The sequence below is a fragment of the Lactuca virosa genome, chromosome 1, assembly GCF_052849685.1.
Source record: "Lactuca virosa cultivar CGN04683 chromosome 1, Lactuca_virosa_CGN04683_v6, whole genome shotgun sequence".
Taxonomy (NCBI): Eukaryota; Viridiplantae; Streptophyta; class Magnoliopsida; order Asterales; family Asteraceae; genus Lactuca; species Lactuca virosa.
The window spans coordinates 8,841,067-8,855,341 of NC_136426.1; the positions used below are offsets into that span (position 1 = coordinate 8,841,067).

The window sequence follows — 14,275 nt, forward strand, 5'->3', positions numbered from 1 at the left end:
CTTGGTTGTTTAGAGCTTTGTTGGACCAGTTGCGAATATGTGTTTTGGGACTAGGAAAAGCTAATGGGCTTTAGGGAATGGCCCATAAGAGGTTTTGGGCCCAATTTGGAAAAATAAAGAGAGACGACACGCTTTTGCGCGTCGTCTGTTTACGAAACACATTTACGACCCGCATTTATGACACGCATTTACGACGCACATTTATGACACGCAATGCGTATCAAGTAAGCCCCTGTTATAAAGGAAGACGACACGTATTTGCGTGTCGTAACCTTACGACCTGCGCATTTATGACACACATTGCGTATCAATGAACCCCCTGTCATAAAGTAAGACGAAACGCCATTGCGTGTCGTATCATTACGACGCGCCTTTACGACTCGCAATGCGTATCATTAAATCTACTGTCATAAACGAAGATGACTCGCATTTGCATGTCATAAATTCCAGCTGCCAGTGACTATACACCTTTATGACGTGCATTTACGACACACATTTAGACGTGAATACACATAATAAAAAACAAATATATATACCAAAACATTCATTTTCATCCAAACGTCAAACAAGTTACCTAACAACATTACATATATGTCAAATTACCTAAGTTACACTACATGTCAAGTTACCTAAGTAACATTACTAAAAGTTAACAAAAGCATGTACATGCGTGTCAAAAGACTACCTGCATTACACCACATGTCAAAAGACCATACCTAGCATTTCAATGTTAACCATAATATTGTTTTGCAAATACAAATATCATCGATAAATGAAGCCTATAACAAACTCCGACCATTCTTCACGTGTCTCATCGATATCATCAGCTGTGTACTCAACTTTGCCACCCCCCGACCTGAGAAAAAAATTTCATATTGTTTTTATTATAAAAAAATTGCATATTAACATATTCTGTAACAGTAAGTTGCTATATTTAACAAATAAACATAAAATGTAAATTCTTCTTTCTTAATAGAGCATTGTACTTTCAAATGAATGAAAGCACATTGTTATTTTTGCATGTAACCTAATATTTCAATTATAATTGTGAGAGTAGGATGCCATAAAATGATCCTTTTTCAATTCCTTTCCTATTAAATTATAGTAATGAAAGTAGAATGTTATATCCTTACATTGTCTTTGACCAACACTCCAACTCCTTCCTCAACTATCTCCTTCATGAACCTTAACATGTAGTAGCCACATTCGATAGATCCGGGCTGAACTGGATACTACACAATTACATATAAAATGATCATTGCAATTGATCCAAAAAATAAAGTTAAAACTGCAATTTCAATAAGGAATTAAGTGTTGACTGTAACATTAACCCAATTTAGTTTAACCCTTTTGTTGGATCCACTTTGTGTAGCGTACAAAACCATTTCCCTATAAAAACATTAACAAATAGGTGTTTATTGTATTCACATGAAATGTTTTGATAATTTATATTACTTACGAATCAAAAATTTGCTTCAATTGCATATTGAAATTGCCAGAAATCAAGGAATCAAGATAATAGCAAGTGTCCGATTTCATGTCTAGTACACCCAATACCCAATGTCTTCTACAAAAAACACAAATAAAATTAAGTCAAATAACATAATTGCAGTCATTTTCAAAATAAAATGTCAAAATCAAACTCGGGATTGTAGGGCATAAAGATGATGTCATTGCCCTTTCTAGTAGACAACCAATCTGCTACACCTCTGCTTGCATCATCAATATTCTTATATTTCCCTTTACACGTACTTGGAGAGATTACAACCGGGTTCACAAAGCAAATTCCATGATCTCTTTCTGGCGGGCCATACTTCATTTTTTTAAACAACACCCTGTTATCATACAAACACTAAATTCATTAAGCAATTTTGTTTTAAGACATAATGTTATTTAAATTAAATTTCTTGCACTTACATCATATAAGACAATGACATCACCGATCAGCTCACCCATTATAAGAACTGCTTCAAAATCATCCCAATTTAAGTACGTGTAACTATCGTACCCAAAAAGATTGTTCTCACTATGTACTTTTATAGAATCAACCTTGGTAACTTGTCGATCAGCCATCATTGCAGTCATTTTCAAAATACTACTCTTATCAATTCTTATCATTGTCTTCATCTATGCTCTGGTCCACCTTCTTTGCAAGGTCACATTTTGTTTCTCCTTCTTTTTCATCTTCTTTTCTGTTCCATCCCCTTCTTCCATATCACATGGTTCTTTTTGTCCATCAACCATTTTTCGTGTCCCCTTTTCTTTCTTATTACTTCATATTTCTTCTTTTAAAGGCGTTGCATCTTTCTTCACTGGTGTTGCATCTTTCTTCACTGGTGTTGCAAGTTTTTTCACAGGTTTCGCCACCACTTTTCCCTACAAAAATTATATAAAATACACAATGAAACAGGAATCATTTACTGAAGCTAAAAAAGAACTCACTCAAATATCAAAAAAAATTAAGAAAATCAAGGGTAAATCTGTGAAAACTTTGTCTGTTTTAAATCTGTGAAAACTGTCTGTTTTAAAGGAGGATCTGTAGTATCTGATGATGATACTAACATAAACAAGTTAGGATTAACAAAAACAAGTATACACAGACAATTATTCAAATAACTCAGGATTAACATAAACAAGTATCAACAGAACATAAACAAGGCAACTTTTTTTTTGTCAAATGGTCAAGGTGTATGTGCAAATAGTATTACCGGGTCGAAGCATCGAATAACTAAGTGTCTTGGCCAACTTAGTATGTTTCCAAGTGCATCTTTGACCTTCACAATGAACTCCTCTTCAAGTGGAATGGGTATTAAAGTTTCTCCTTGTAAAATTGTTTCCATCATAACTTGAATGTTTTCATATATTACATAAACGTAAAAAATAATTAAGATCCAATCTTCTAAAAAATGAAAATATATAAATAGTAATAATGCAAATATTTTTCAAAATACCCGATGCACTATACTTCATTATGGTTCCTTTAGCGACTACATTTGCAGCAAAGTCAACCGCAAGAAGACATGAATTATCCTACCAAAATATAGTATGTTAGTTTGTAGAAAAAGAAAATACTTTAAATATATTTTTCATAATTTTCTTCAAGGACTTACAAGTGATTCATCCGGTGGTTCTTTTTCAACATCTTCAATTTCGCCCCCTACTTGGCAACTTGCGGCTTTAGAAACATTAAGTACACCTCTTTTTAGTTTCTCCAAGTCATCTTCAAGTTTGTTGATTTGTTTATCCACCCTGTCGTTCTCAATCTCCAAGTAATACTTAACATTCTTGGGTAAATAAAAGTATTTTTGTGGCGTTATAAATTTACCCATCCCTCGTACACGCCCACGTTGTTCCTCAGTACCCAAGGTGTCTGTAAGCACATCATGTGTTCCACATGTAACCTCTCCAAAACTTCCCGATTTCTACAACTCATCCTGTAAAAAAATTGGGACAAATGTTAGAAAAAATGGGACAAATGATAGAAAAAAAATGGGACAGATTGTGTGTGAATCCATGGACAAATTCATGTTATTTTTATTTATATATTTGAAATTCAATGAAACTTACAATTTTATCAACAATCATCTTGACATCTGATTCGTATCCTCCTGTCTTCAATTCTCTTGCTTTTTTCCACAACAGTGTCCTATCAATCTCCTCTTCCGACTTGCCGGTTTCTTGCATCTAAATTATCAAGAATAACAAAGTCAATTAACATAAATATATACAAGTAAAATAATCAATACTTAGTGGGATTCATACAATGTCATTAATGAGTCCGACATATCCTTTTCTGCTCAAACGATGATTGTATTTATGACGTGCACGAACAATTTTAGCTTTCATACTTTTGTCCTGCATTAGAAACATTAAAATTGTAACTCTTTTTTGCAAATCTTTGGGATACAAAAAATTTCATTGAACAAATGCATATAAGAAAAGTTTAACAAACCTCCCACTTTTTTGTAACTCCATGGGATACAAAAACTTTCCAGTATTCTTTCTTTATAAACGGATAATCTTTCAGAGGTTTGAATAGATTTGCCTTGGGATCTTTACTTCGGTTCTTAATGAACTTGGCATATAGATAATGTTTGAAGTTTCTCCACTTCTTCCCGATCGATTGGAGAGTTTGCTTCCGACTCTTTGGGTCAACTACAAAGTTTTCCTGAAACATAAAAAAAGGGTTGTCCATTATCTACCATTTATAAATGTGTTCTGTAAAATTAGTGTATTTAAGTGTTCACACCTTGCACTTTGTACACCACATAAAAAACAGAAGAACAAGTAGCAGGGGAATAAAGAATAAATTGGAAACAATGGATAATATAACTTGGAAAACTTAGTTCTAGAATGAATTACAATGATACCTACATCCCATATTTACACCAACAAAAGGCATTTGACTCAATCTCTAAAACTAAAAGAAAGACATTGTGAGTCCTGTATTTTATTCAAATAAAATATGAAGGGCAATATGGTAATTTCCTTGAACACTTCTAGTGTCTGGACTAATGACATTTTGAGTCCTATATTTTATTTTATGTTCTAATCCTTCAACGAAAATGGCATAAACCAACTAAATGCTATAAGAATTAAGTTGCAGGTTCAACTTGTTCCTTTGTGCACAAGAAATTCAAACAAAAGAGGGACAAAAACATATCTGAACAGGGGAGAGGTTACTTTTAGTGTAATCAAAAGTTTTGTAACAGGGAGAAAAACAGATATGAACAAAGGTATTAACAGGAAGAAACAGAGACTGCTTTCACCTTATACTTTGTGCACCATAGAAAAAACAGAAGAACAAGTAACAGGGGAATAAAGAATAAATTGGAAACAATGGATAATATAACTTGGAAAACTTAGTTCTAGAATGAATTACAATGATACGTACATCCCATATTTACACCAACAAAAGGCATTTGACTCAAACTCTAAAACTAGAAGAAAGATAATTAAATTAAAAAAAAAAAGATAACTTGAAGTTAAGATCAAATGTTAGACTTACCAAAACATATTGCCATAACCCTTCCCTTACTTCTTCCCTAACTTCCAACCAAGACTCATGAGTTATGGGAACCATTGTTCTTCCAACCAAACCCTCAAAAGTAGATAGTTTTGTGGCTTCCTTTCCAACCGGGACACCTTTTTTATTGTAAGTTACTACAAGTTTCACTTTATTAGCTTTTGCTTTTGTTGTTAGACCTCTTTGTTTAGAGTCCTCATCGTGATCAGAAGCTGAATCCGATTCCATGTCACAATAAAACAACCAATTTCAACAAGATTCAAATAAAATTAAGTACATTGTTATTTGTTGCAGTTGGAAAAAAATTAATCACATTCAACATCTGAAATAAAAACATACGAAAAACTTTATTATTCTGCAAAAAAATATTTAAACTAATATGCCCTCGCCATCCGGGTGCGTACACAAAAAATCATCGTCAAGGTCTAATAAAGCGGAGTCTTGTGTTAAAACAAAAGTAGCATCAAATTCCAACATATCACCAGTTTCACCATTTGATCCATATTTGTACATCTTATGTGGCATGAATCCAACAACATGCAAATTCTCATCTTATTGATCTTGAACATAAAAAACTGTTTGAATTGACTAGCTAATACAAAGGGTTCAGACTTCTGACCAAGCCTATCAAAGTTAACAACTGTGAATCCTAAATTATCCTTTTTTTTACTCCACGACTACCAAACCAATCACACATGAATACAGGAATAGTAAACATACGATAATCAAGATCCCATATCTCCTTTATACGACCAAAGTAAGTAACAACACCATACACATGATTAGAGTCTTTTCTACTACCAATCTGCATAATATGTGCAACTAAAGATACTCCACTGCATGGAGTTGTTCTAGACTCATCTCGAGATGTTGTATGACAATGATACTCATTTATGGCAAAACCGCTATATTTACTAACAACAAAATTAGGCCCTTTGGCCAACCAACGAACATCATCACAAATATCTTCCCCGTTAGCCAAACGTTTTCCAACCTATTAGAAAAGTATCTAATTAATGTTATTCAAACAAAATAATTAAAAATATTGTAATTCTAAAAAGCTTATTTTAATTATTTTTAGAATTACAATATTTTTAGAGCCAACATAGTCGGATATGTTAGAGAAATACCTATGAGGAACTTTTATGTTAGACAGGGTATCATAAAATAGATGTTTCTCTGCGGAATTCAATGTGTAGCACGCAGGCGGAAGCCAATGTTGATCCCCTTTTGGCTGAGGTTGTAATTCACTCTTAATGCCCAACGCTTCAAGATCTTGTCGTGCTTTTAATCCATCCTTCGTCTTATGAGGCAAATTCAACGCTGTCCCATAAAGACTCCCGGTCACATTTTTTTCTATGTGCATGAGATCTAACTGATGACGAACAGGCAACTTCTTCCATTATTCAAGTAAAAAAAATCGACTTTTTATGCCAAAATTTAGATCTCTCATCGATACTTTTTTTTTTCTTCTTTGACTTTTCCTTCTTTGGCGTTTCCTTCTTTGACGCTCCCTTCTTTGACTTTATCTTCTTTAACTTTATCTTCTTTGAATTTATCTTCTTACCCCATGTATTCTCAAATCCCGCTAGATAGTCATAAATATCTTCACCTGATGATGGTTGTGGCATAACATCGTGGTCATGTTGATTGTTGAAATGTTTTTTTTTCTTTTACGAAAAGGATGTTCAAGTGGGAGGAATCTTCTATGCCCAAGGAAACATACTTTTTTGGACTTTCGCAACCATTGTGAACAAGTATTCTTTGAACATAAAGCATAATAACCTTTGGTAACACACCCCGAAAGATTACCATATGCGGGAAAGTCACTTATAGTACAAATTAATATTGCTCTTAAATTGAAGTATTCTTTCTTATAAGAATCAAAAGTCTCAACGCCAGTTTCCCACAAGAGTTTTAGATCTTCTATCAATGGTGCCAAGTAGACATCAATATTGTTACCAGGTTGGTTTGGCCCGGATATCAACAGAGTCAACATCATGAATTTTCTTGACATACACACATAAGGGGGTCGATTATATGTTATTAGGATAACCGGCCAACAACTATGCTTGGAACTTAATGACTTGTGAGGATTGATACCATCAGCAGACAAGGATAATCTAAGATTTTGTTTTTCTTTTCCGAATTCTTTCCACGTGTTATCAACAAGCTTCCAAGACGGGGTATCGTGAGGATGAGTAAGCTTCCCATTATTGACCCGACCTTGTGCATGCCAAGTTAAGTCATGTGCAATTTGTGGTATTTAAAACATTCTTCTAAATCTAGGGATGATAGCAAAATAACACAAAACTTTTGAAGGTACGTTTTTGGTATTCTTCTTCCAATGAGATGTGCCACAAGTTGGACATTGAGAAGCATCTTTATATTATTTCCAGAATAGAACACAATCATTTTCACATGCATGAATCTTCTCATATTGTAGACCTACTCCTTTTAGCAACTTCTTGGACTCATATATCGAGCTAGGGATGGTATTGTTTGATGGTAAGATATCTTTTAGGACACACAACAAAGCATCAAAACTAGCATCAGACCATCCAAACTGACCCTTCAAATGTTGGAATTTCAATAATCCACTAAGTGCATTATACTTTGACCCTACATAAAGTGGCTTATCACATTCTTCAAGAAGTGATTTCAATAAATCAGGTTCTTTGTCTACATATTTGAAGGCATCATGTAGCATATCCTTTGTATAAATAGCATCAGGAGGAATGGAATTGTTAGGGCATCTAGAATCAATCTTGGGTTGTTTTTCTCCATGGAAAGACCAAATCTTATAATTTTCATCGAAGCCGTGGGCAAACAAATGATAACGGACATTGTCAATTGAGGGGTGACACAAATTGATACAATTTACACAAGGGCATGGAATAACATCCAACTTTGGATTATTACTTTGTGCAAACTCTAGAAAAGCATTCGGACCTTCATCATATGCATTTGATAATCTACTAGAGGAAATCCATGATTTATCCATTAAACATTTATTTCCATCCTACATAATTATTTACCATTTAAAGCAACAATGATTATGCATGTATAGGGACAAAAACTGTGCAGGGAAAAAAAACTGTACAAGGGCCAAAATTGATGTACAGGGACAAAACTGATGCAGGGACCAAAAATGTGCAAAAACAAAACTATACAGGGTATCAATTACTTTTTCAGCATCCAGGTATTTTTATTTATTTATTTATTTAGTAAATTACCTTTTCAGCATGTTATTAGTATAAGTCATTGTTTTCTTTTTATTGCAGTTCAGGATTGCATGTTGTTCATATTACTTTTTCAGCATGTTATTAGTATAAATCATTGTTTTCTTTTTATTGTAGTTCAGGATTGCATGTTGTTCATATTACTTTTTCAGCATGTTATTAGTATAAAGCATGACTTTGGAGTACCAAAATATGCAAACAGATTGAGTGGGTAGGTAAGTGGCATTATGGTTATTTTGGTATTGATACTTGTGTTCTTGTAAATTTATTTGCAATGTTTTGATGCAGAGCAAATGGAGAAGCAGTAATTGTTATTTTTTCAAGTAATTGAATTGGTAAAAGAACTAAAAAATGGAGTGCAATAGAGATGAAGCTTCAAGGGCGAAAGAAATAGCAGAGAGGAAATTTTTACCAAAGGACATTAAATTGGTGTAAGCCCATTAGCTGATGATAAAACCGTGAGAGGGCATTACCATAATTTAGCTTTGTCTTTTCATCCGGACAAGAACACATCCATAGGGGCAGATGGGGCATTTAAGTATATTTAAAAAGCATGGAGTCTCTTCATCCGGACAACAACAACTCCCCCTTCTTCAGTACAAGCTGCAACCTTGGTTCAACGTGCTTATGTGTCACACCCCCAAACCAGAATGGCGGAAACGTTCGGGGACGGAGGACTTCATGTAAGTATCACAACACATACAATATAGTAATCAAAGTACAAACAACCATTGCATTAATAAGTATATGTTTTACATAAGTGTTTAAACATTACAAATTCAAACACCAAAGTAGGTACAGTAGAAGACAAGAGTCGCGGTACGGTACTAGGTAGTCTTCTCAAAAGCTTCAGGAGTGTACCTGTCTACTGGATTCCTGAGAATACAAGTTATTTTGAAAGTGTAGATCAGCATTTAAGCTGGTGAGTTCATAAGTATTTTAGTTCTATAAAGTATACTCTAAGTTCTTTGGAAAAGTTCGCTGGTTCCTTCAGAAAATCCTATATTTCCTGAGGTGATAAACTGATAACCTCAATAGTTCCCGCTGCAATTACTTAGTTTATACTAATTATATATAACCTAATATCGAATGGACAGTTAAATGGGTGTATCTGCCCTAAGCCCACAACCAAACAAGGAACAGGAAGTAAGGCGGAAGTCACACATTTCCCTGTCAATCGGATATTACTTATGTATAACTCTGATGTAAAAACTAAGGAATTATAGAATTAACCACTAAAGGTCCTTTATGTTATACTAGTTTACAGTGAATGACTAAGTTCCAATTGTAAAGGTAGTTTAATCCCATAAACCGTTTCATTTGTAAAAGTAGTTTAATCCTATAAACCGTTTCATTTGTAAAAGTGGTTTAATCCCATAAACCGTTTCATTTGTAAAAGTGGTTTAATCCCATAAACCGTTTCATTTGTAAAAGTATTCTTAGTTATATCCGCTCTACAGTAAAACATTAGTATTAATCCTGGAAAATATTATATTTCCATAATACTGCTTTGTGGTTTTAAATGTTCCAAAACCAGAAGTACAAGTATATTTGCCATATTTGATTTCATGATACGTAGTTTTTACTGTAAGTAAAAAACTAACAGAAGGTATATTTGGTCAGGATGTAATTATCTTTTCTTACTGTTTCAAGAGAAGTGTATTATATATATATATATATATATATATATATATATATATATATATATATATATATATATATATATATATAAAGGAAACGACCTTCAGACAAATAACACCACCTTAATTCCACATCCAAACAAGGAAAAGGAAATAAGATAATTCATTAGTCCTAAGCCCTTCAAATATTATTTATATATTTATACATATATAAACATGATTTTGGCAATTATAATTTGAAATAGTTTATAAAAACTTTTTCAAAGAATTTAACGGAGTTTACATGACTTTAAAGATTTAACATGGCTTTAAGTCATTTTGGAAGTATTTGGTAATCCTTAAAAGCATAAGGAAATCCTTTGTGTGATTATTATCACATACAATTATTAACACAATTTAAATTGTGTTCAACTTGTATCCCCCCTAAAAAGCATATAAAACCATTTAAAAAGGTATATTATAGGGGTATGAACTCACTTTGATAAGTGGAGATTTGGGCAGCGTTTCGTTTCTATAGATGATCTTTCTCGAAGAAACCGCGAGTTTTTGATTAAAAACCGGCTTTATGCGGGCATCACTTCGACTGGAAAGAGGATATCTTCTTGAGAATTCCGGGGCTTCGGGGGCTTGCTTTGGGTCTTAGATACGATACCGGGGCCTTGGGGGGTCGTAAGAAAGTTTAGTGGGTGAAAAGGTGAAAAAGGGTGAAATTTTGGGTGAAAAACCTCTAAAATCCGAGAAGTCTCGCACCCTTTATATAGGGGTGCGAGGGTGCGGTCCGAAGGGTGAGTCAGCAGCCACCCATCATCAGCTGCGAAGGCCACGAGGCCGAAGTTCGGATGCAAGACAGAGAGGCAATGCGCGTGTCGGATCCGGGTGAGGCGGCTACTGTTCATGCGAAGGATGTCGGCTAGCCATTGGACCGCGACTTCGGTTCAATCAGAAGGCAACACGAGCATCATCGGTCCAATCAGAAGGTGACACTCGAGACTTCGGTCCAATCAGCAGACGACACGTAGCGGACACAGGGAAGCCTCGCATGCGAGGGTGACGTGGCCGAATAGGGTCCATGCGATTTTTCCTGGTTTTCAACATTTCTCGATTTTCGTGCCAAAAACTTGCGAAATGCATAACTTTCGCATACGAGCTCCGTTTTGGCGTTCTTTATATGTACGCGTAGGTAAAATAATACTCTACGACTTTCGTTTAGACTTCGTCGGCTAATTTTGACTTTACTTTTAATATTATTATTTTTAACAGACCGGGACAGGAAATCCGTTAAAAATTCATAACTTCTTCATCCGACGTCCGTTTTCGTCTGTCTTTTTACCGTTGTTCTACTTTTGATGAGACATTCGATTCTCGTTTAAGTTGTGTCGGCTAAATATCGATCGATTTATATTTCGAATTTTTAGCTGTCTACTGCTAAACCGAAACTTAGAAAAATCATAACTTCCTCATACGAAGTCATATTTTTACGTTCTTTTTATGAACGTTCTCGGTTTAACATATTATACAACTTTCATTTAGATTGTTAAGGCTAAAAAACCTTTTATCGAAAATTCACTTTTTACACTGAACCGTGTTTTGCCGGTTTTGTCGCGGATCTTCGATTGGTCATAAGTTCTTCGTTATAACTCGGATTTCAGTGTTCTTTATTTTTTTGGAAACCTTGTTACAATCTCTACCATTTGGTTCATCTCAATCACGATTATTGATCAATTTATTTTTGACCTAAATTTGACTGGTGTCACATTATGAAAGGGTAAAAAGGGAAAAAGAAGAAGATCAGGCTGCCATTAAACTATAATTAAGGTTGATGTCCAGGAAAGAACACAATGACACCACTTCTGATTGATGTCCAGGATCCAGATTTTCACAACTTTGATCGGGAAAGAAGCGAAGGGTATTTTCGGGAAGGTGAAATATGGGCAGTGTATGATGATGATGATCGGATGCCAAGAAATTATGCTTTTATCCACAAGGTGAAATCAATTGATCTGTTCAAAATAAAGGTATGTTGGCTTCTTAATTCAAGAACAAATAAAGGCTATGTTTTCCTAATTATCTTTCAAAATGATGATGGGATGCCAAGAAACACCAGAGTCTCTATTTTCCTAATTATTTTTCACACAAGGTTAAAATGGTCACTTAATTTTGGAAAATTAAAATGGTCACTTAATTTTGCAACTGCCATTCCTATTAGATGGCAGGGATAAAATGGTCACTTAATTTTGGAAAATTAAAATATTATCAGGTACCAGTAGGAGTAAAGTGGTCATTTAATTTTACAAAAATTGAATACTTTAAAAACTTTAGTTTATTAGGTGGCAGGGATAAAATGGTCACTTAATTTTAGAAAATTTGAATATTATCAGGTAGCAGGGGTAAAATGGTCCCTCTGAAATTTTTTAATAACTAAATATTCACAAATGGTCCCTTGTTTATGAAGATTTTACAAATTATAGCAATGTGCTTTGAATGTACATTGCTATAAATATAATTTGTAAACATTGAACTTTTTTTTTATTCCATTTCATTGTATTTTTTGGAAAATTATTTCTATTTAATATTTATAGCAATGTGCTTTGAAATTACTTTGCTATAATTGATTTTTTTTCAAAAAAAAGACAACATAACCTATATTAATGCATACATTGTAACACTTTAATTTTCCATACATGGGAAACAATTATGTTGTTTTTTTATAAAGTTTTACGGTTTATACCGATGTCCTGCGAAACTACATTGCTATAATTGGTAAAAAATGATTTAAAAAAAAAGACAACATACCCTGCCCTACTGCATCAATACATGTAATACAAAGGTATATAACCTAGACAACCGCACATATAAGAAAATAAATTAAAATGATTGATTTCCAATTATAGCATTGCACTTTCAAAGTACAATGCTATAATTGGGATCTTTTCGTAACATGATCTTTCAAAATTAAATTTGATGCTTGTTTAACTAACTATTCAAACTGGCACAAGAAAATCAAATAATGGGCTCCCAATTGTAGCAATGTACTTTGAAAGTTCATTGCTATAATTGGTAAAACATTCACTTATTTGAATAAAAAAAGCCAGAAAAAGCACAGATAAACAGCAACAGTAAAATATACAACACTAACAGCAAAAATATTTTCATTTTACTTGGAACAACAAAAAAATACATAATTTATGACCTTTTTACACTTTGATTAGGTACTTGAGTCGTAGGGGGTTTTTTAATCGCTAAAACATATTGTATATGATCCAATTCAGTTCATGTAAACAGCATATGATATATGCATATCATTTATTATCTGTTTTAGGAAAGGAGAGGTTTGGGCTTTATACAGAGAATGGAATGAGGAAGCCCAAAATGAATTCAAACATAAGTATGAAATTGTTCAAGTTGATGAGTCTGATGAAGAAGAAGGGTTTAAGGTTACCCAACTTGTGAAAGTTGCAGGCTTTAAAACTGTGTTTCATAGGCAGATAAATGTCAAGGACAGAAGGGTAATTCTGGAAAGTGAAATAATGCGGTTTTCACATCAAATCCCATCTTACTTTCTAACTGGTCAAGAATGTTTCAATGCTCCAAAGGGTTGTTGTGAGCTGGATCCTGCAACTATTCGTGATGAATTTCTTCAGGTTATAACAGTACAGGAAGAAGAAGAAGAACAAAACATCCCTGTTTTTATACATGCCATGAGAGAGAGAGAGAGAGAGAGAGAGAGAGAGAGAGAGAGAGAGAGAGAGCATTAGGCAGTTGGACACGGTGCATAATAGTTTGTCCCTGTTTTTATACATAATGTTGTGTATGTTAAGTTATTGACTTGCATTGATGAATGGTATATCAATGTGTACGATAAATAATAGTAATATACCTTTCTTATCTGAGGATATGGAATATCGGTGTAATTTATAGCAGAAACTGTTGCTTTATCACCCTTTGAGGCTGCAACAGCTAGAACATCTTTCTAACCAGAAGCTACACAAACAGGAGAACCCAAATAAAATAATTTTAAATTAAAAGGTTAACACTATTCAGCTTCAGCTGAATTGTAGAATATAAAAACTTTACATAAATAATTGTGAGATACCTAAATATTCCTCAATATCAGCCTTCACAATGCTTCCATCAGGACATGTACCTTTAATACTTGACAGATTTACCTAATCAAAGAAAAAAGTTAGCATACAAGAGACAAAATCTATTAGACAAAATCTATTAAAGTGAACTTTTGCCGGGCTAATGGGCCAGTTGCCATGTTAGTTAAAAGAACACCATAGTGGATGCCTTATCCAACGTTTCTTTTTTGGGGTTGCAGGTGAAACAAACAACCAACAAGACTTAAAGTAGAAAATTAGAGGCAG

General features: G+C 33.9%; 1 protein-coding gene across 1 annotated transcript; it reads right to left on the minus strand.

The window, feature by feature from the left end:
- Nucleotides 1–533: 533 nt before the first annotated feature.
- On the minus strand, nucleotides 534–14,075 carry LOC145103690 (uncharacterized). The gene is made up of 14 exons (XM_079040980.1): nucleotides 14,002–14,075; nucleotides 13,786–13,889; nucleotides 5,009–5,238; nucleotides 3,953–4,168; nucleotides 3,763–3,855; nucleotides 3,568–3,684; nucleotides 3,111–3,434; nucleotides 2,952–3,030; nucleotides 2,709–2,845; nucleotides 1,918–2,376; nucleotides 1,460–1,835; nucleotides 1,332–1,389; nucleotides 1,134–1,232; nucleotides 534–856 (listed from the first exon to the last, which is right to left on the minus strand). Exons 3-7 carry the CDS (start codon nucleotides 5,081–5,083, stop codon nucleotides 3,423–3,425), a joined length of 513 nt encoding a protein of 170 aa, XP_078897106.1. The 5' UTR covers nucleotides 5,084–5,238; nucleotides 13,786–13,889; nucleotides 14,002–14,075; the 3' UTR covers nucleotides 534–856; nucleotides 1,134–1,232; nucleotides 1,332–1,389; nucleotides 1,460–1,835; nucleotides 1,918–2,376; nucleotides 2,709–2,845; nucleotides 2,952–3,030; nucleotides 3,111–3,422.
- Nucleotides 14,076–14,275: the final 200 nt, after the last annotated feature.

Coding starts and splice junctions, on each gene's coding strand:
- LOC145103690 (XM_079040980.1), bottom strand. CDS start 5,083: ATGGTTCCCATAACTCATGAGTCTTGGTTGGAAGTTAGGGAAGAAGTA. Junction 4,169..5,008: donor GGTTATGGCAATATGTTTTG/GTAAGTCTAACA, acceptor TTTATGTTTCAG/GAAAACTTTGTAGTTGACCC. Junction 3,685..3,762: donor TCGGACTCATTAATGACATT/GTATGAATCCCA, acceptor TTGATAATTTAG/ATGCAAGAAACCGGCAAGTC.